General features: G+C 48.0%; 1 protein-coding gene across 1 annotated transcript in view; it reads right to left on the reverse strand.

The window, feature by feature from the left end:
* The window catches only part of LOC105478690 (phospholipase A2 group IVC), a 58,918-nt gene extending 39,487 nt beyond the window's left edge, over positions 1 to 19,431 (reverse strand). Inside the window, exons 1-7 of the mRNA XM_071087325.1 lie at positions 19,043 to 19,431; positions 15,076 to 15,115; positions 14,030 to 14,141; positions 13,250 to 13,386; positions 8,894 to 9,083; positions 7,447 to 7,567; positions 5,064 to 5,204 (exon numbers count right to left, since the gene is read on the reverse strand). Of these exons, the coding sequence (XP_070943426.1) occupies positions 5,064 to 5,204; positions 7,447 to 7,567; positions 8,894 to 9,083; positions 13,250 to 13,386; positions 14,030 to 14,141; positions 15,076 to 15,083 (709 nt within the window). The 5' untranslated portion in view covers positions 15,084 to 15,115; positions 19,043 to 19,431. The remainder of the gene's footprint in view (positions 1 to 5,063; positions 5,205 to 7,446; positions 7,568 to 8,893; positions 9,084 to 13,249; positions 13,387 to 14,029; positions 14,142 to 15,075; positions 15,116 to 19,042) is intronic.
* Positions 19,432 to 20,741: the final 1,310 nt, after the last annotated feature.

Genomic DNA, 20,741 nt, shown 5'->3' on the forward strand with positions numbered 1-20,741 from the left:
AGAAAATAGTAATAAAATTCAAACATTCTCCATCACGTGACTGTCATGCTTGATATTCAAAGCACCAGCAGACTGGTATAAAGCACTGCAGGGATCTGCAACAGGAAGAAAGATCATTCTTCCATTCCATAAATATGTATGAAGCAATTAGTGGGCACCCGGCACTCTTCTGGCTGCGGAATAGAGCAATAAACAAGACAGATAAGGTCCTTGTCCTCGCAAACCTTCTATGGGCAGATCCAGCCAGGCGCTGTAGACTGGCTACCCCAAGGCCATTTCAAGCTTCCTTCCATGCCAACCCTTCTCAGTCTACAGGCAGGAAGGGCAAATATTTCCCAGCCTCCCTTGCAGCTAGGGGGAGGTCAAGCTGTGGTCCATGCACATTGCTGGGGGGACTTCTGCAAAGTGCTTGTTGTCCTTCTCAGAAGGAGCAGGCCAGGCGTGGTGGCATGCAACTCTAGTCTCAGCTACTTGGGAGGCTGAGGCAGGAAGATTGCTTGAGGCCAGGAGTTCGAGACCTGTACTGGGCTATGATTGTGCTTCTGCACTGCAGCCTGAGTGACAGAGAGAGACCCTGACTTAAAAAAAAAAAAAAAAAAAAAAAAAAAAAAAAAAGGTTGCAGCTTCATTGGATGCAGCAGCCATCCTGTGGTGTGGAGGAGTTCAGCATGAGGGTGACTGTTAATATGCTAAGGATGGAGGAGCAGAAACCCAGAATAAACCTAGGTCCTTCTGCTTAATGTTCCACAGCTAAACCAATGTCACCCAGTCACCTATCTTTGCATTATTTATGTATTTATTTTGAGATGGGGTCTTGCTCTGTGGCCCAGGCTGGAGTGCAGTGATGTGATCTCAGTTCAATGCAACCTCTGCCTCCCAGATTCAAGTGATTCTCCTGCTTCAGCCTCCTGAGTAACTGAGATTACAGGTATGCGCCACCACGCCCTGGTAATTTTTGTGTTTTTTTAGTAGAGATGGGGTTTCACCATGTTGGCCCAACTGGTCTCGAACTCCTGACCTCAAGTGATCTGCCCGCCTCAGTCTCCCATAGTGCTGGGATTTCAGGTGTGAGTCACGGTGCCCGGCCTGTCTTTTTCTTTTGTAAGAAAATTAATCCCACATTTCCTCAGGGCACTGTGGTTGGTTAGTGACTTTTAGCCAAACATATTTGTATAGATACAGGAAGACATAAAAAATGAATAATCAGCCAGGGCCAGGTGCGTTGGCTCACGCCTGTAATGCCAGCATTTTGGGAGACTGAGGTGGGTGGATGAATTGAAGTCAGGAGTTTAAAATCAGCCTGGCTAACATGGTGAATCCCTATCTCTACTAAAAACACAAAAATTAGCTAGGCCTGGTGGTGTGCACTTATAGTCCCAGCTACTCGGGAGGCTGAGGCAGGAGAATCACTTGAACCCGGGAGGTTGCAGTGAGCAGAGATTGTACCACTGCACTCCAGCCTGGGCGACAGAGTGAGACTCCATCTCAAAAAAAAAAAAAAAAAGGAGAAGAAAACTCAAAGACACTACAGACATACCCATTGGGTTGGCTGGTATCCAAAAAACCCCAGAAAACAATAAGTGTTGATGAGGACGTAGAGAAATTGGAACCCTGGTGCACCATTGGGCAGAATATAAAATGGTACAGCCACTGTGGAAAATGGTATGGTCGTTTCTCAAAAAAATTTTTTTTTTTTTTTTTTTTTTTGAGATGGCCCAGGCTGGAGTGCAATGGCACGATCTCGGCTCACTGCAACCTCCGCCTCCCAGGATCAAGCAATTCTCCTGCCTCAGCCTCCCGAGTAGCTGGAATTATAGGCAGGTGTCACCACACCCAGCTAATTTTGTATTTTTAGTAGAGATGGGGTTTCACCATGTTGGTCAGGCTGGTCTCAAACCCCCGACCTCAGGTGATCCTCCTGCCTCGGCCTCCCAAAGTGCTGGGATTACAGGCATGAGCCACCAGGCCCGGCCTCAAAATTTTAAAAATAGAATTACCACATACATGATCCAGCAACTCTACCTCTGAGTATGTACCCAAAAGAATTGAAAGCAAGGTCTCAAAAAGATATTCACAGACCCATGTGCATGGCAGCTTCCTTCACAACAGCCAAAAGATGAAAGCAATCCATGTGTCCATCGATGGATGAACTGATAAGCAAAATGTGGTATATTTGTACAATGGAATATGATTCATCCATAAAAAGGAAGGAATTCGAACACATGGTACAATATGGATGAACTTCAAAGTCATTTTCCTCAGTGAAATCAGACAGACACAAAAAGACAAACAGTGCATGATTCCATTTACATGTCATACTCAGAGTAGTCAAACTCATAGAGGCAGAAGGTAGTATTGTGGTTGTCAGGGGCTAAGAGAGGGGGTGACAGGGAGTTAAGTGTTCAATGGGCATAGAGTTCTAGTTTTACGAGATGAAAAGGGTTATGGAGATGGATGGTGGTGATGGTTGCATAATATTATGGATGTATCGTATTTATACCACTGTACTCGACACTTTAAAATTGTTAAAATGGCAAAATTTATGCTATATGTTTTTTGTAATAATAAATAAAAAGCACCCGGGTGTGTGTGGGGGGGATAAGAGACATGTACAGAACCACTTCAGTAGGTGATACATACACCCAAGGAAATAATAATGTTATAAGGAGCACCTGGGAGTGACAATTTCAGAATATCTGATGCCCAAGACCAGATTTAGCAAAAAGATGGCGGGGATAGGAGACAGGAGCCAGGCTTGGCAATATGAAGGACCCCTTCTGTTCAGACAAGAGAAAGGGGGAAGATCCCCTTCATCCTACCTCATTCCTCTCCCTGAGAACACCCCTCCATCTACCAGGTTGCTGGAGCTGGAACCTTTAATGTCATCTCTGATTCTCCTTACTCTCCACATCCAATCCAGGTGTAATTCTTCTTCATCCATCTCCAGGTTTCCAGAGTCCATCCACTTCCCTCCCATATCCACTCTGGTACCCAACCTTAAACTGCCATTATCTGTCACCAGGACCATTAGCTTCTCAACTGCTCCCAACTTCTAAGTTTGCACACCCACCCCTAATCCATGCTGAGAGAGAGAGAGATCGATCTTTTCCAATATAAACTGAATCAGGTCACCACCCTAATTAAACTGCCTCCCTGGCTCTCCCAACACACTTGGAATACAAACTAAACTTCATCTGTGTCCCTCAGGGTCCCATATGATCTGGACCTTGCCTACCTCTCCAGCCCTCTCTCACAGCCTCATTCAGGAGGCTCCAACCTCACTGGTCTTCTCATTGGTTCTAGAGTAAGACAAGCATGGTCCTGGCTTAGGGTCTGATATGGTTAAGTTTTATGTCCCCACCCAAATCTCTCGAGTTGTAATCCCCAGGTGTTGAGGGAGAGACTTTGTGGGAGGTAATTGGATCATGGGGGCAGTTCCCCCCATGCTGCACTCATGATAGTGAGTGAGTTCTCACGAGATCTGATGGTTTTATAAGTGTTGGGTAGTTTTTCTTTGGCTTGCTCTTCTCTCTTCTGCCACCATGTGAAGAAGGTTCTTGCTTCCCCTTTGCCTTTTGCCATGATTGTAAGTTTCCTGAGGTCTCCCTAGCCATGTGAAACTGTGAGTCAATTAAACCTTCTTTGTCTACAAATTACCCAGTCTCGGGTAGTATCTTTATAACAGTATGAAAATGGACTAATACAAGGTCTCTGTATTTGCTCTTCCCTCTGTCCATGTGCTTTTCCTCTAAGATATCTGCATGGCTTCACTTTTCATCAGGTCCACGCTCAAAGGCCATCTCTTGTCAGAAGCTCGACCACCAATTAAAAATAATACTGTGGTCACTCTCCAGCCCCTTATCATGAATTATTTTTCAAGATAGCATTTACTGTGATCTGACATTATAATATATATTTATTTTTGTGTGTGTTCATTCATCATCTCCTTTCCTGGAGTGCAAACTTCATTAGGGAATGAGCCTTCACTGTCCTGCTCATGACTGAATCCCCTGCATTTAAAATAGTATCAGGGTCCCAGCGTGTCTCAAAAGTGTATGCTAAAATCATGGCGATTCAACCATCCTTGAATTACTACCATGTGCTGGGCACTGGGCTGAGTGCTTTATTTGTGGATTATGCCTAACTCTCATACCCACATTTTGAGATAAGTACTTTCCCTATGAGAAAACCGAGGCTCAGGTAACATAAATGACTTTCTCAAGCTGGCATTATTTGTCCCGTGTAGGGGAGCTGTCTGCCTAGCAGGGTAATGCCTTCAGACCCTGAGTTCTCAGAAGATTATGAAGCCACAACTAAAAGTGATACCAGTGTGTAAGCTACAGTCAAGGACATTTAATCAAGTTCTGATTTTACTCACTATCACTGTTTTGATTGTTTTTGGTTTTTGTTGTAATTTTTTCTGGAAATACCCTGTTTTAAAAAAATTGTATGCCCCTTGCTTTGCTGGTGCCCAAAACACATTCTAGTTTTTTTTTGTTGCTGTTTGTTTGTTTCGAGACAGGATCTTTCTCTGTCATCCAGGCTGGAGGGCAGTGGTGGATCATAACTCACTGCAGCCTTGAACTCCCAGGCTGAAGTGATCCTTCCACTGCCTCAGCCTCCTGAGTAGCTGGGACCCATAGGCACATGCCACCATGCCTGGCTAATTTTTAAGTTTTTGTAGAGACACAATGTTGCTATGTTTCCCAGGTTGGTCTCAAACTCCCAGTCTCAAGGGATCCTCCCATATCAGCCTCCCAAAGCACCATGTCATCCCAAACACATTCTGAATCTGCTTATTGGAAGCCACAGCCCTGGACTTGAGCCCCTCTATTAAGCTCTCTCTCCTGGATTGTTTGATAGGATATCATGTATCTGACACATTAAGGAGACCTTTGAGAGACACTGAAGACTCAGCAGGAGGAACACACCATTCCTCTTTCTGGAAGCATACCAAGTCCTTTTCTTTCCCCCCAGAAATGTAAGAGCTGGGCAAAGCTAGACCCTCTTACCTCTCCTCCACTTCCCACCCCCATTTAATCCCCTCTGACCCCAGCACTGACCTCTCAGGAAAGACAGGTCTCTCTCAGGGTGAGTTCTGACCAGTCTTCCCTTCTTGAATTTGCTTCCGAAGTGGGTTATGGAAACATAGGCCCCCAGTGCAGGGAAGCCAGCATGGTGAGGGGTGAACTCGAACCAGGTCTCTGCAGAGGAAATACAAGGGCTAGTGAGTCCCAGCACAGAACTTGGAACGTAGCAGGTGTGCAGGAAAAAAAATCTATTAATGAGGAATTACAACCATGCCAGGAGAATGTCAGAGACGGACCGTGTGGTGTCAGAAACCACTGGGGATCTCATCCTCAGACCTGAGTCTTTACACTGCTGGTGGCAGCTCATAACTTCCACAGAAGCCTGTTTCCAGTATTTTCCAGAGCTTGAACCCTCAGCCCTGCCTCTCTCTTCCGTCTCATTGTGGCTACAACTCCATGGAACCCTGGAGTGCAAAGGAAGAGTGTAGCCACATGATTGCATGGAAGTTTGTCTGTGGGCATAAATCTAATGCATGATTCCAATGTGAGTCATTAGAATATTCCAGGGAAGAAAATGACATGATCAGATTTTCATCCTGGAAACTTCCATTAGGTAGCCAGGGAAGGAGGTGGACAGCTTGGGATGGGCGGGCCAGTGAGGAACTAATTACAAGAGTCTCCCAGGAGACTGGGAGACCTGGTCTGGGGGTGATGTAGAAGAGCACAAAGGATGAAAATGAGGAGGGGGTGATTTCTAGGGCTGGGAAGGACTGAATTTGTGGGGCCTATGGAATGGATGGAGTCAGCTCTATCTGCTCTGGTGAGAAAACAGCACAAGGAAACACACTGAGGAGAGAGATAAAACATTCACGGCTGGGCGCGGTGACTCACGCCTATAATCCCAGCACTTTGGGAGCCCCAGGCGGGTGGATCACCTAAGGTCAGGAGTTTGAAACCAGCCTGACTGACATGGTGAGACCCTGTGTCTACTAAAAATACAAAACTTAGCCAGGTGTGGTGGCGCATGCCTACAATCCCAGCTACTTGGGAGGTTGAGGTAGGAGAATCACTTGAACCCGGGAGGCATAGGTTGCTATGAGCTGAGATCGCGCCATTACACTCCAGCCTGGGCAACAAGAGCAAAACTCTGTCTCAAACAAACAAACAAACACCATTCATACTGAGGGCTTCTGAGCCTTGAGATGCCGGGAGATGTCCAACCACTGGTAACTGGTAACATTGCCTGATATATCGTGAGAAGCCAGGACACAGTTGCTGAACAAGTAAGTGCACAAGTAAGTGCTTAGGAAATAGGGTAAGGAGGTGTGGATCTCAGGAGAGAGATGAGCTCAAAAGAGAAACTGGAATGACTGGAGAGCTGCCAGCATTTGGGTGACAATTGGACCTATGGAGAAGGAAGACATCTAAAAAGTGAGAGATGGCTGGGAGCCGTGGTTCACGCCTGTAATCCCAGCACTTTGGGAGGCTGAGGCAGGTGGATCACCTGAGGTCAGAAGTTCGAGACCAGCCTGACCAACATGGAGAAACTAAAAATACAAAATTAACCGGGCGTAGTGGCACATGCCTGTAGTCCCAGCTACTAGGGAGGCTGAGGCAGGAGAATTGCTTGAACCTGGGAGGTGGAGGTTGCGGTGAGCCGAGATCGTGCCATTGCGCTCCAGCCTGGACAACAAGAGAGAAACTCCATCTCAAACAAAACAAAACAAAACAAAACAAAAGTGAGAGACAGCCCTTCCCACCCACCCTACCATCCTTCAAACCTCCCTTATTACAGTTTCTTTCCTTTTTTTCTTTTTTCCTTCCTGTCCTCTCTTTTCTTTTTTCTTTCTTTTTTTTTGGGGGCGGGGGGACAGGGTCTCACTTTGTCGCCCAGGCTGTAGTGCAATGGTGCAATCACAGCTCACTGAAGCCTTGAATTCTGGATATCCAGTGATTCTCCTGCCTCAATCTCCTGAGTAGATTCTTCAGGTTCCTGCCACCATGCTTGACTATTTTGTGTTTTGTTTTGTTTTGTTTTGCTATTTAATGTTGCTGTTGTTTTGAGATGGGGTCTCACTATGTTGCCCAGGGTGGTCTCCAACTCCTAGTTTCAAGCAATCCTCCCACCTCAGCCTCCCAAAGCACTGGGATTACAGGCATGACTGGGATTACAGGCGTGAGCCACCATGTTGACCTCTTAAAGGTTTTCTTGATCCATGCAACGCAAGTGCGCGTCCTCTGGCTACTTCTGGGACTTCCCTCTTCTCTCCTCTAAGCTGAGCACCCTGTTTTCCGCAATCCTGAGCCCTTCCCTCTTCCTGGGCTCCCCAAGGGAAGGGCAGGAAAACACTCTTCCATTTCACTCCATGCCGTTCCGTCCCTTACTACCTCTCCCTCCCTCTAAATGTTTGCTTACCCTGTGCTTTTGCCTCCTGCCAGGAGGGTTGTAGGTCGTTGTCAATGGCTGCAAATATCGGGTAGGGTAGTGTCCCTTCTTCCACGGGCTTCTTCATATTGGACAAATGGGACTCCGGCAGCTTTGGGAGAAGGTGCCAAGACGAAATGTGAGGGAGCATATGGGTCCCACAGGCTGGAACCTCTGCACGTAGGCCAACTTTTTTTTTTAGAGGGGTCTCAGTCTGTCACCCTCCCAAGTAGCTGGGACTACAGATGCATGTCACCATGCCCGGCTAATTTATTTTTTGATAGAGACAGGCTCTTGCTATGTGGCTCAGGCTGGTCTCGAACTCATGGCTTCAAGCAATCCTCCTGCCTCGGCCACCCAAAGTGCCTGGATAGGCTAGGTGCAGTGGCTCATACCTATAAATCCCAGCACTTTGGGAGGCTGAGGTGGAAGGATCACTCGAGTCCAGGATTTGGAGACCACCCTGAGCAACGAAGCAAGATCCTGTCTCTACAAAAAAAATGAAAAATAAAAGACAATTAGTCAGGCACAGTGGTGGGTGCCTGTAGTCCCAGCTACTTGGGAGGCTGAGCTGGGAGGATTGCTTGAGCCCAGGAGGTCAAGGCTGCAGTGAGTATGACTGCACCACTGCACTCCAGCCTGAGTGACAGAGTGAAACCCTGTCTCAAGAACAAACAAAACAAACAAAACAACAACAAAAGCCCAAAGTGTTAGGATAGGCTGGATGCAGTGGCTCATACCCATAATCCCAGCACTTTGGGAGGCTGGGGTGGGAGGATCACTTGAACCCAGTAGCTGGAGGACTGCTTGAGCTCAGGAGTTTGAGACCAGCCTGGGCAACATAGCGAGATCCCTGTCTCTACAAAAAAAAAAATTTAAAAATTAGCCAGGCATGGTGGTGCACACCTGTTGCCCCAGCTTACTCAAAAGGCTGAGGCAAGAGGATTGCTTGAGCCCAGAAGGTCAAAGCTGCAGTGAGCCATGATCCCGCCACTGCGCTCCAGCCTGGGTGACAGAGCAGGACCCTTTCTGAAAAATGAAATGAAATGAAATGAAATAAAATAGTGAATTCAAGACATCAAATGGCCAAGGAGGGATGGAGAGGAAAGTTGTCTTGGGTCTGAGACTTTCCCTATTTTTGCCTTATTCCATCATAATTCCTCATTGTTCTTCTTGCCCTGGATGTCTGTGTATCTTTCTAGTAAATCATATCACTTTATTTTTTGCATAAATGAATAAGAGTCAGTTTCTGTCACTTGCAACCACAGTCATTCTGATATACTTAAGTTTTGAGGCATCCATCGAAATGCCCAGATTTTGATGTCTTGAAAGTCCTGAAAGACTTAAAAGGTGTGCCAGTCAGTATCTTTGGCAACCTCACGCCCTGAGACCCCTTGCTCCTACCCCCACCCCAGGTCCCCAGCGGGGAATGACTTACTTCTCTGGTTTGCTTGGAGATAACCATGTAGGCCCAGAAGTCGGTCAGAGAGTAATTCTCAGACCTCGCTGCTTGGATGGTTTTCTGTAGGCTCTTAGCCAAGTCCCACTCCTGTCGGCTAAATCGATGTCTCAGGTCAGCCTCGAGAGCTTCCGTGTCACCATCATTGGTGTAGAGAGAAGATATTGCCCTGGAGGACAGAGGAAGAGAGTGAGTTCGGCATTGTATGTATGGACGATGAAGACGGGAAGGATGCGTGGGAGGAGGTCCTTCACAGGAACACCTGCCTCACGGAGAGGGCGACACGCAGAGGAAACGGAAAATTTACATTAAATAAATATAACTGCAGAACGATCAGGGTCAAAGGAGGAGGCTCAAAATCATCTGGGACAATCCTTCTATTTCACAGGCAGGAAAATGAGAGCATGATGGGAGAAAGGCCTCATCTGAGTCCAATGTTTTTTGCAGCCGGCATTTATTAAAGGTTTACATGTGACAGCAACAAACTGTCTTTAGTCTTTTAGACCTATTAACTCACATAATCCTAGAAAATCAATGAAAGGGACCAGGTGTGGTGGCTTATGCCTGTTAATTCCAGCCCTTTGGGAGGCCGAGGCGGGAGGATTGCCTGAGGTCAGGAGTTTGAGACCAGCCTGGTCAACACGGTGAAACCCCGTCTCCACTAAAAATACAAAAAAATTAGCCAGGCGTGGTGGCATGCACGGTGGTGGGCACCTATAGTGCCAGATACTCAGGAAACTCCGTCTCTACTAAAAACACAAAAATTAGCCAGGCACGGTGGCACACACCTGTGGTCCCAGCTGCTCAGGAGGTTGAAGCAGAGGAGTCACTTGAACCTGGGAGGCCGAGGTTGCAGTGAGCCGAGATTGTGCCACTACACCCCAGCCTGGTGACAGAGCACAACACCGTCTAATAAAAAAAAAAAAAAAGACTTGATATTCATTTGTTCACTCAATAAATATGTGTGTGTGTGTGTATATATATATATAAAATATATGTATGTATATATATCTTTTTAAATTTATAAAGAAAAGAGGTTTATTTAGCTCACAGTTCTGCAGGATGTACAAGAAGCATGGTGCAAAAAGCTTCTACTCATGGCAGAAGGCAAGGGAGCTGGTGTGTCACATGGAGTCTATATATATATATAAAAATTTTTTTTTTGAGACAGGTCTTGCTCTGTTGCCCAGCCTCAAGTGCAGTGGCATGATCTTGGCTCACTGCAGCCTCAAATCCCTGGGCTCAAATGATCCTCCCACCTCAGCCTCCCGAGTAGCTGGAACCACACTACTCACCAGGTGCCTCACCATGCCCTGCTCATTTTTAAATTTATTTTCTGTAGAGACAGAGTCTCACTATGTTGCCCAGGCTGGTCTCAAGCTTGTGGCCTCGAGCAATCCTCCCACCTCAGCTTCCCAAAATGCTGGGATTATAGGTGTGAGCCACTGTGCCTATGCTCAATAAAAAATTTTGATGTTCTTAATGCTGCTTATTGGGTGCTATCTACACTCACACCATCCAATGTATTAAACACACATCATAGCTCTTGAGCCCTTGAAGTGTGGCTAGCGTGATTTTAAATTTTTATTTCATTTTAATTAGCTTAAATGTAAACACTGGTACTCCATTCAGTTACTGGGAAACTCTGGAGTATGTCTGGAACAAGCTGGTTATGAAAAGCTCTTTCCTTTAACATCTTTTTTTTTTTCTGGAGACGGAGTCTTGCTCTGTCACCCAGGCTGGATGGAGTACAGTGATTTGATCTCGGTTCACTGCAACCTCTGCCTCCTGGGTTCAAATGATTCTCCTGCCTCAGCCTCCCAAGTAGCTGGGATTACAGGCACCCGCTACCACAACCAGCTAATTTTTATATTTTTAGTAGAGACAGGGTTTCACCATGTTGGCCAGGCTGGTCTCAAACTCCTGACCTCAGGTGATCCACCCGCCTCGGTTTCCCAAAGTGCTGGAATTACAGGCGTGAGCCACTGCCCTGGGCCTCCCTTAACATCTAATGAGACTTCTGCATCCAACTTGGAATGCGCTGAGTATAAAAGGCCCAGCAGCTTTCAAAGACTTAGTCTGACAAAAGGAATGTCAAATATCTCATTAACAATGTTTTTCTTAATGATGTGTCAAAACGCGAATGTTTTGGATATATTGGGTTAAAGAAAATTGATCATTCATTTCACTGTTTCTTTTTACCTTCTTGAAGAGGCTACTAGAAAATTTAAAATGGGCCAGACATGGTGGCTTATGCCTGTAATTCCAGCACTTTGGGAGGCTAGGGCAGGCAGATCACCTGAGGTCAGGAGTTTGAGACCAGCCTGGCCAACATGGTGAAACTCCATCTCTACTAAAAATACAAAAATTAGCTGGGTGTGGTGGCAAGTGCCTGTAATCCCGGCTAATTGGGAGGCTGAGGCAGGAGAATCGCTTGAACCCAGGAGGTGGAGGTTGCAATGAGCCAAGATCGCGCCACTGCACTCCAGCCTGGGCAACGAGAGCGAGACTGCATCTCCAAAAGGAGAAAAGAAAAGAAAAGAAAGAAAGAAAGAAAATTTAAAATGATAGAATAGATGAGATATGGCTCATGGTATACAGTACTACTGGATAGCTCAGGTTGGGACGCTTTGCATATGTTTCATCATTTAAATCTCAAAGAGTCCTGTGAAATCAGCAAGTTATCCTCAACAGTGGAGGAAACCAAGGCACAAAGAAGTATGTCTGGGTTCATAACAGCCCACGAAGGACAGCTCCAGGAACTAACCCAAAGCTGTTGGAATATAAGGCTTTTGTTGTTGTCATTTGTAGAGATGGGGTCTCGCTATGTTGCCCAGGCTAGTCTTGAACTCCTGGGCTCAAGAGATCCTCCCACCTGGACCTCCCAAAGTACTGGGATTACAGGTGTGAGTCCCTGTGTCCAGCCAGGTCTTAACCACTGCAGCCTTGGAAAGATTACAGAAGAAATCATGTGGTTCCTATCTCAACAGCGCCCCCTGGAGTTCTGCAATGTGCAGTTCGGCTAAATCCTCATGCCATGTCACTCAACATGTTCTAGATGAGCCTTGGAGGAATAGAGGGGTCCTAGGTGTGACTCTGCAGTACCTTTCCCACTCCCAGGCTCTGCAGCTCTGCTCTTCCTGCTGTCGTCCCCATGAACCTCATCCTCCACACCCAGCTCAGAACCCAGCTCCAGATCAAACTTTGAGCACAGAAAGGAAAACAAATCATGCCAGCCAGGTTCAACATTCATGCCTCTGCCCTGCCTATCTCACTCGAGCCTCTGCTGCTCTGCCCAGCCTTACCTCCTGCTCGGAAAATGTGCCAAGATCGATTAGTCATGTCTGCCCTGGGCTTGGAAACAAACATGCAGACATGAGTGTTTCATACCTGCCATCTGGGGCCTCCTGAATGAGACAGTCCTACACAAATTAATGCAATACTTTATCACGGAGGCTGAGAAGTTAAAAGGGCTGTATTCTATCCACCTGCAATGTGAAAAGTGCACCTGAACCTGTAAATCCTCCTTTAAAGTCAGAAGGTAGTATTATTATGCTTTGTCCACAGCAGTTTTGTGTAGTAAAGAAAGATACTTCGTGTTTTTCCCTGCTTCCTGGTGCAGAGTTCCTAAAATCCTTGGAATTGTTTTTTAGAATTTTTGGGTTTTTTTTTTGAGACAGGGTCTCTCTGTCACCCAGGCTGGTGTGCAGTGTGTGACTGTAGCTCAATGCAGCCTCAGCCTCCCAGGCTAAAGCAATCCTCCTGCCTCAGCTTCCTGAGCAGCTGGGACCATAGGCATGCACCACCACACCTGGCTAATTTTTTCACTTTTTGTAGAGATGGGGTCTAGCTATGTTGCCTAGCTTGGGTCTCAAACTCCTGAACTCAAGTGATCTTCCTGCCTCAGCCTCTCAAAGTGCTCGGATTACAGGCATGAGCCACCACACCTGGCCCATCCTTTGTAATACACCAGCAAATATAAGTAAAGTGTGTTCCTGAGTTCTGTGAGCTATTCCGGTAAATTATTGAACATGAGGAGGAAGCTGTGGGAAACCCCAAACTATTGCCAGTCGGTCAGAAGTACCAGTGGCTAGGTAATTGCAACTCATGTCTGAAGTGGGGCAGTTTTTAGGGACTGAGCCCCTTTAGCCTGTTGGAATCTGACCTGAACTCCAGGCAGACAGCGTCAGAATTGCTCAGCATTGTAGGATACCCAGCTAGTATCAGAGAGCTCAAGAAGCAGCGTTGGAAAAACCACACACATTTGGTGTCAGGAGGAAAACAATAATCCCATTTATGTGTCAGAAAGCAATCTGAAACACGAGTGACACTTACCAAGTGGATCCGGAGACCCCTGCGAGGTACGTGACAGCATCCAACAGGCCCTGTTCTTTCATCTCACTCAGGACCCCAAGGCAGGCAATGTGAGCCCGCAGTCCTCCGCCTGAGCCCAGCACAGCAACAACTGGGGCCTAGGCATTGGGGAGAGAATCAATCAGAGGTTCAGAGCCTGAGGATGGAGGTGGGAACAAGAAGAAGGGTACCTAGGGCCAAGCACCATGGCTCACGCCTGTAATCCCAGCACATTGGGAGGCCGAGGCGGGTGGATCACTTGAGGTCAGGAGTTCAAGACCAACCTGGCCAACATGGTAAAACCCCATCTCTACTAAAAATACAAAAATTAGCTGGGTGTGGTGGCGCACACCTGTAATCCCAGCTGTTTAGTGGGCTGAGGCAGAAGAATAGCTTGAACCTGGGAGGTGGATGTTGCAGTGAGCCAAGATCATGCCACTGCACTCCAGCCTGGGAGACAGAGCGAGACCTTGTCTCAAAAAAAAAAAAAAAAAAAAAAAAAAAGAAAAAAGAAAAAAAGAAAAAGAAAAAGAAAGGAGGAGGAGGAGGAGAAGGATAAGAAGACGACCTAGGATCTCCCTTAGGCAGGGGCAATGTCTGTCCCATAGAAGTTCATATCCTTCTATTTCTGTCCCATAGAAGGTCGTATCCTTCTATTTCCTCCCTTTGGTCCAGCTCTCCCTGGCTGAGATGGGCCCCGGACACTGGGCACAGAGGGGGCGATCCTGGGATCTCTGGGGCCACCCTCCTCCCCTCACTTACCTCATCGGCCTCAATATGTAGCTTCTTCAGAGCTTTCAGCACACGAAGTCTTCGTCTCTCCACAGCCACCTTTTCTTCTTTCTGGAGCCCAGGAATTATGGAAACCTCAGAGCTTCCCAGGAGAAAACACAAAGAAGTCCAGAAAATTCACAGGGAAAAGGGATAAAACACAGAATTTGACCTAGAACCGGGCTGTCCGAGCAGGTAGCCACCAGCCCATGGGTACCTGGTTTCCTTTTGGGGTGAGGAAAATATTCTGAAACTAGATAGAGGTGATGGTTGTACAATACTGTGAATGCATTGAATGCCAGTCAATTATTCACTTTTCAAAATGGTTAATTTTGGGGCCAGATGCGGTGGCTCACACCTGTAATCCCAGCACTTTGGGAGGCCGAGGTGGGTGGATCACTTGAGCCCAGGAGCTCAAGACCAGCCTGGCCAACATGGTGACCTCCCTCCCTTCCTCCCTCCCTCCCTCCCTCCCTTCCTTCCTCCCTCCCTCCCTCCGTCCTTTCTCTCTCTCTCTCTCTCTCTTTTTTGAGACAGAATCTTGCTCTGTTGCCCAGGCTGGAGTGTAGTGGCGCAATCTCAGTTCACTGCAACCTCCACCTCCCCGGTTCAACAATAAGACAGGGTCTTGCTCTGTTGCCCATCACCAGTGCGGTGGTGCAATCATAGCTTACTGCAGCCTTGAGCACCGGGACTCAAGTGATCCTCATGTCTCAGCCTCCCAAGTAGCTTGGACTACAGGTGTGTACCACTATGCTTGGCTAATTTTAAAAAATATTTTCTTTTATTGTAGAGATAGGGTTTCACCATGTTGCCCAGGCTAATCTCGAACTCTGGGACTCAAGAGACCTTCTTGCCTCGGCCAACAAAAGTGTTGGGATTACAGGCATGGGCCACCACGCCCAACCTTCAGCTCTTTCCATCTATCTCCACCAAGCGAGAGGAACGGTCACAGCCCTCACCTCTTGACACTCACTGTGCATTCCATTACACAAATGCTCTGCTTCCCCACAGTGGTCAGCTCTGAGACGACTTACCTTCCCATGGTGCACTGCAGTCAGAAAATTCTCAGTCCTCCTGCCAAACAAATGGCTCTTGTTAGACCTGTGTCCACTGTTGGGCTTAGCAAAGACAGTGAGGGAGGGCCGGGACTGTCACGGGCTCATGGGTTCTTCTCATCCACTGCCCAGACAAAACCAATGTGAACAGCAGGTGTTGCAGCAAAGAGTGAGAGTTTAATAATCTCAGGGGCAGCCAAGAGAGGAGAATGGGAGAAATATTTCAAGCACGTCTCTCTGAAAATCTGGAGGCTAGGGATTTTCCTCTCTGTCTTTCTCTTTTTCTCCTCTCTCTCTCTAGATGAAGTTTCCCTCTTGTTGCCCAGGCTGGAATGCATTGGCATGATCTTGGCTCACTGCACCCTCCACCTCCTGGGTTCAAGCAATTCTCCTGCCTCAGCCTCCCGAGTAACTGGGATTACAGACATGTACCACCATGCCCAGCTAATTTTTGTATTTTTAGTAGAGATGGGGTTTCTCCATATTGGCCAGGCTGGTCTCGAACTCCTGACCTCAGGTGATCCGCCTGCCTCGGCCTCCCAAAGTGCTGGGATTACAGGTGTGAGCCACCGCGCCCAGCCTGAGGCTAGGGTTTTTTTTTTGTTTTTTTTTTTTGAGACGGAGTCTCGCTCTGCCGCCCAGGCTGGAGTGCAGTGGCCGGATCTCAGCTCACTGCAAGCTCCGCCTCCCGGGTTCACGCCATTCTCCTGCCTCAGCCTCCCGAGTAGCTGGGACTACAGGCGCCCGCCACCTCGCCTGGCTAGTTTTTTGTATTTTTAAAGTAGAGACGGGGTTTCACCGTGTCAGCCAGGATGGTCTCGATCTCCTGACCTCGTGATCCGCCCGTCTCGGCCTCCCAAAGTGCTGGGATTACAGGCGTGAGCCACCACGCCCGGCCTGAGGCTAGGGTTTTTTAAGGAAACTTTGGTGGGCAAGGGGCTGGGGGAACTGAAACAATTGATCGGGTATGGATGAAATCACAGACCAAAACTGTCTTTGTATGGCTGAGTCAGTTCCTGGTAGTGGGTGTCAGGACCAGGTGGTAGCTCTTGGTCTGCCAAAATGCTCACTCTGAAAACTATCTCAAAGACAAGTTCTTTTTTTTTTTTTCCTTAAAAAAACAAAAACAAAACAAAACATTATTGCCAGGAGCAGTGGCTCATGCCTGTAATCCCAGCACTTTGGGAGGCCGAGGCAGGCAGACCACTTGAGGTCAGGAGTGACCAGAAGACAGGAGTGTGACCCTCTGTCACGCCCGGACAGGGCCACTAGAGGGCTCCCTGGTCTAGCTTGGTAACGCCAGCGTCTGGGAAGACGCCCGTGGCCTAGCGGACCTTGGTCTAGCGGTCACGTCGGTGCCTAGAAAAAGCACCCATTACTTAGCAGACCGGGAAAGGGAGTCTCCCTTTCCCCGGGGGAGTTAGAGAAGACTGCTCCACCGCCTCTTGTGGAGGGCCTGACTGGTGTCAGCCGCCCACAGCCATCCGGAGGCCTAACCATCTCCCTGTGATGCTGTGCTTCAGCGGTCACGCTCCTGTTTCACTTTCATGTTCCACTCCGTACACCTGGCTCCGCCCTCTACAGAGCAGCAGCAAAATTAGTGAAAGTATTAAAGTCTTTGATCTTTCTGAAAAGAGCATAGAAGAAATAATGACATAAGCTGTCTTCTCTCTCTCTGCCTCGGCTACCTAACAGGGAAGGGCCCCCTGTCTAGTGGACACGTGACTCACGTGACCTTATCAATCACTGGAGATGACTCACACCCTTTACCCTGCCCTTTATTATCCAATAAATAACAGCGCAGCCAGGCATTCAGGGCCACTATCGGTCTCCCCGTCTTGGTGGTAGTGGTCCCCCAGACCAGCTGTCTTTTCTTCTCCGTCTTGTGTCTTTATTTCTACGATCTCTCATTTCCACACACGGGGAGAAAGACCCACAGACCCTGTAGGGCTGGTCCTTACAGTGGCGCAATCATAGCTCACTGCAGCCTCCAACTCTTGGGCTCAAGCAATCCTCCTGCCTTGGCCTCCTGAGTAGCTGGGGCTAGAGGCATGCACCACCATGCCTCTAAAACTTTGCCTCTGGCAAAGTTTTAATTTTTTTGTAGAGATTGAGGTCTCACTATGTTGCCCAGGCTGGTCTTGTTCTCCTGGGCTCAAGCAATCCTCCTGCCTTAGCCTCCCAAGAAGTGGGGATTACAGGTGTTAGCTACCACAGTCCACTAAAAAGATGAGTTCTGTAAGTTTCACAATAGCGATGTTATTTACAGAAGTGGCTGGGGAAGTTATAGATCTTGCGACCCCTGGTTACGTGACTCTGAAGCACATATAGAAAAGGAAGCTAAGGGAGGGCAGGTCATTGTTTAACCCACAACTGTTATTTAGCAAAGTTCCAGCACCTTCATGATTCTAACCTTGTCTTATGAATGTGGCTTCAGGCCGGGCACAGTGGCTCATGCCTGTAATCCCAGCTCCTCGAGAGGCCGAGGTGGGTGGATCACTTGAGATCAGGAGTTGGAGACCAGCCTGACCAACATGGTGAAACCCTGTCTCTACTAAAAGTACAAAAGTCACCTGAGCATGGTGGTGGGCGCCTGTAATCCCAGCTACTCAGGAGGCTGAGGGAGGAGAATCGCTTGAACTCAGGAGGTGGAGGTTGCAGGGAGCAGAGATCACACCATTGCACTCCAGTCTGGGCAACAAGAGTGAAACTCTGTCTCAAAAATAAATAAATAAAAAGTAAATGAATGTGACTTCAATCTCTCAACAAGCACTGGGGGGTCAGTTTTCTTCGTCTCAAAGTTTAACTATGAATTAAATTCCTCTCATGGTAATTTTGGCCTCTGCACTAGAATAAGAAAAACAAAATCTAGCCTGTGAGGTTAGAAACAAGATGGTCAGTCATGTTAGCTTTCTCTCATTACTTTCATTTCTGCAAAGGCAATTTCAAGATCCCTGTTATGAAATTAATCGGCTTCCCCCCACCACCTCCAAATTCATGTGTTGGACTTGTAACCTCCAGAACCTCAGAATGTGACTGTATTTGGACATAAGATTCTTTTTTGTTGCTTGCTTTTTGAGACAGGGTCCTGCTTTGTCACCCAGGCTGGAGTGCAGTGATGTGATTGTGGCTCACTGCAGCCTCAGCCTCCCTGGCTCAAGTGAGTCTCTCACCTCAGCCTCCCGAGTAGCTGGAAGTGCAGGTACATGCTACCATCTCCAGCTAAATTTTTTGTGTTTTGTAGAGATCAGGTCTTGTTATGTCACCCAGTCTGGTCTTGAACTTCTGGGCTCTAGAGAGCTTCCCAAAATGCTGGGATTACAGGCATGACTCATCGCACCTGGCCAGATAGGCTCTTAAAGAGGTGACTAAGTTAAAGTGGAGTCCTGAGGGTGGCCTGGAATTTGGTTTTATTGGTTTTATAAGGAGAGATTAGGGCCTCTGCGAGAGGCTTCAGGAGAAACCAACCCTGCCAACACCTTGATTTTGGACTTCCAGCTTCCGGAAGTGTTAGAAAATAAACTCCTGGCTGGGCGCAGTGGCTCACGCCTGTAATCCCAGCACTTTGGGAGGCTGAGTGGGGCGGATCACGAGGTCAGGAGTTCAAGACCAGTCTGGCCAACATGGTGAAACTCTGTCTCTACTAAAAATACAAAAATTAGCCAGGTGTGGTGGTGTGCGCCGGTAGTCCCAGCTACTCCGGAGGTTGAGGCAGGAGAATGGCTTGAACCCGGGAGGCCGAGGTTGCAGTGAGTGGAGATCGTGTCACTGCACTCCAGCCTGGGCGACAGAGCGAGACTGTGTCTCAAAAAAAAAAAAAAGAAAGAAAGAAAAAAGAAAAAAGAAAAAGAAAAAAAATCCTGTTGTTTAATTGCACCCAATCCCTGGTCCTTCGTTACGGCCGCCCCAGCGGGATGAAACAGCCCTCCCCGCCCCGACGGCTTGCCTGAGTCTGTGCTGGGGCTTGTGCGCATGCGCAATGGAGCTGGGTGCTCGGGAATCCGGAGCAGAGGGTTGGGCTCCCTGGGCTTAGCGATGTAGTCGCTGCACAGCTCGTTCAGCCGGGATCTCAGTGGGTGAAGACTGCGGGAATCCTCGGTGCCAAAGCTTCTGTGGTCCTCCTGCTTTCCTTTTCCCGCTGTGGGGGGAGGTCGCGGGCTGGAGGTGTTTCCTCCTGGTCCTGAGCAGGGCCAACCTGGAGGTAAAATGCCCCCTGCGCTTTTATACAGCCCTCCTCGGCTTGTGGGCCCTGCTCGGTTGCTCCAGCTTTTTCAGCTGTTCCCAAGCTCACCCAGAGCTATTTGCATCCGTGGGATCACGTGGAAAGAGGGACTTTCCAGGGTTCCTTAATGATGTCACCCTTCTATCATTAGGCACCCGAGACCAGTATTCAAAAAAAGAATGTTGTCGTTATATAACTATATTGAAGATAAATATTCCTCAGAACAGATTTAGCTAATCTTCCTATGCAATGGGCTGCCTAATAACCATCATATATAATATCATACTCAAATACCCAGAAAAAGAAATATTGAGGCCAGGCGTGGTGGCTCACGCCTGTAATCCCAGCACTTTGGGAGGCTGAGGCGGGTGGATCATGTGAGGTTAGGAGTTCTGAGACCAGCCTGGCCAACATGGTGAAACCCTATCTCTACTAAAAAATACAAAATTTAGCCAGGCATGGTGGTGTGTGCCTGTAATCCCAGCTACTACTCGGGAGGCTGAGGCAGGAAAATTGCTTCAACCCAGGAGGTAGAGGTTGCAGTGAGCCAGATCCTTGGGGCCAAGTCTGGCTCATTTAATGTCAATTTTTAGAAAATCTGTGAGCTCCATTCACAGTGAAGGTTTGAAGCCCAGAAGTGGCCTCCCAACAGGGAACCACATTTCCCAGCATCCTTTGCAGCTAGGTGTGGTCATGTGACCAAGTTCCAGTCAGTGCAATGGAGCATCTGTGGGGAGCGCCACTTCTAGGAGTGGCTCCTAGAAACCTCCCATACTACCCTCCTGCCTACTCTTCCTGAAGCCCAGCACTAAACATCCCAACTTGATGGGTTTTGAATTTTTTTTTTGAGATGGAGTCTCTTTGTCGCCAAGGCTGGAGTGCAGTGGTGCGATCTCAGCTCACTGCAACCTCTGCCTCCTGGGTTCAAGCGATTCTCCTACCTCAGCCTCCTGAGTAGCTGGGAATATAGGCACCACGCCCAGCTAATTATTTTTGTATTTTTAGTAGAGACGGGGTTTCACCGTGTTGGCCAGGCTGGCTCGAACTGCTGAACTCAAGTGATCCACCTGCCTCGGCTTCCCAAAGTGCTGGGATTACAGGCACGAGCCACCACACCCAGCCTGATTCTTATTTTTTAAAAATAGAGATGAGGCCATAATCCCAGCACTTTGGGAGGCCAAGGCAGGAGTATCACCAATTTTAGAACAGGATTTCACCAGGGGGAAGATGGTTTCCCCTGCTCCCCCTAACTCCAGGCTCATCTCTTCAATGCCCACAACTACAGCCATTGCAGGATCTTTTCACTCCTAGACCTGTCCATGCCATTGCCCGACCTGTGGGATAAGGTTCCGCACCTCACAGAAGCTCACGAGGCTCTCCACAGTATAGTTAGTAGTTACAGATGCAGGGTCAAGGAGCTGAA

This window comes from Macaca nemestrina, chromosome 20 (assembly GCF_043159975.1).
Source record: "Macaca nemestrina isolate mMacNem1 chromosome 20, mMacNem.hap1, whole genome shotgun sequence".
Classification (NCBI taxonomy): domain Eukaryota; kingdom Metazoa; phylum Chordata; class Mammalia; order Primates; family Cercopithecidae; genus Macaca; species Macaca nemestrina.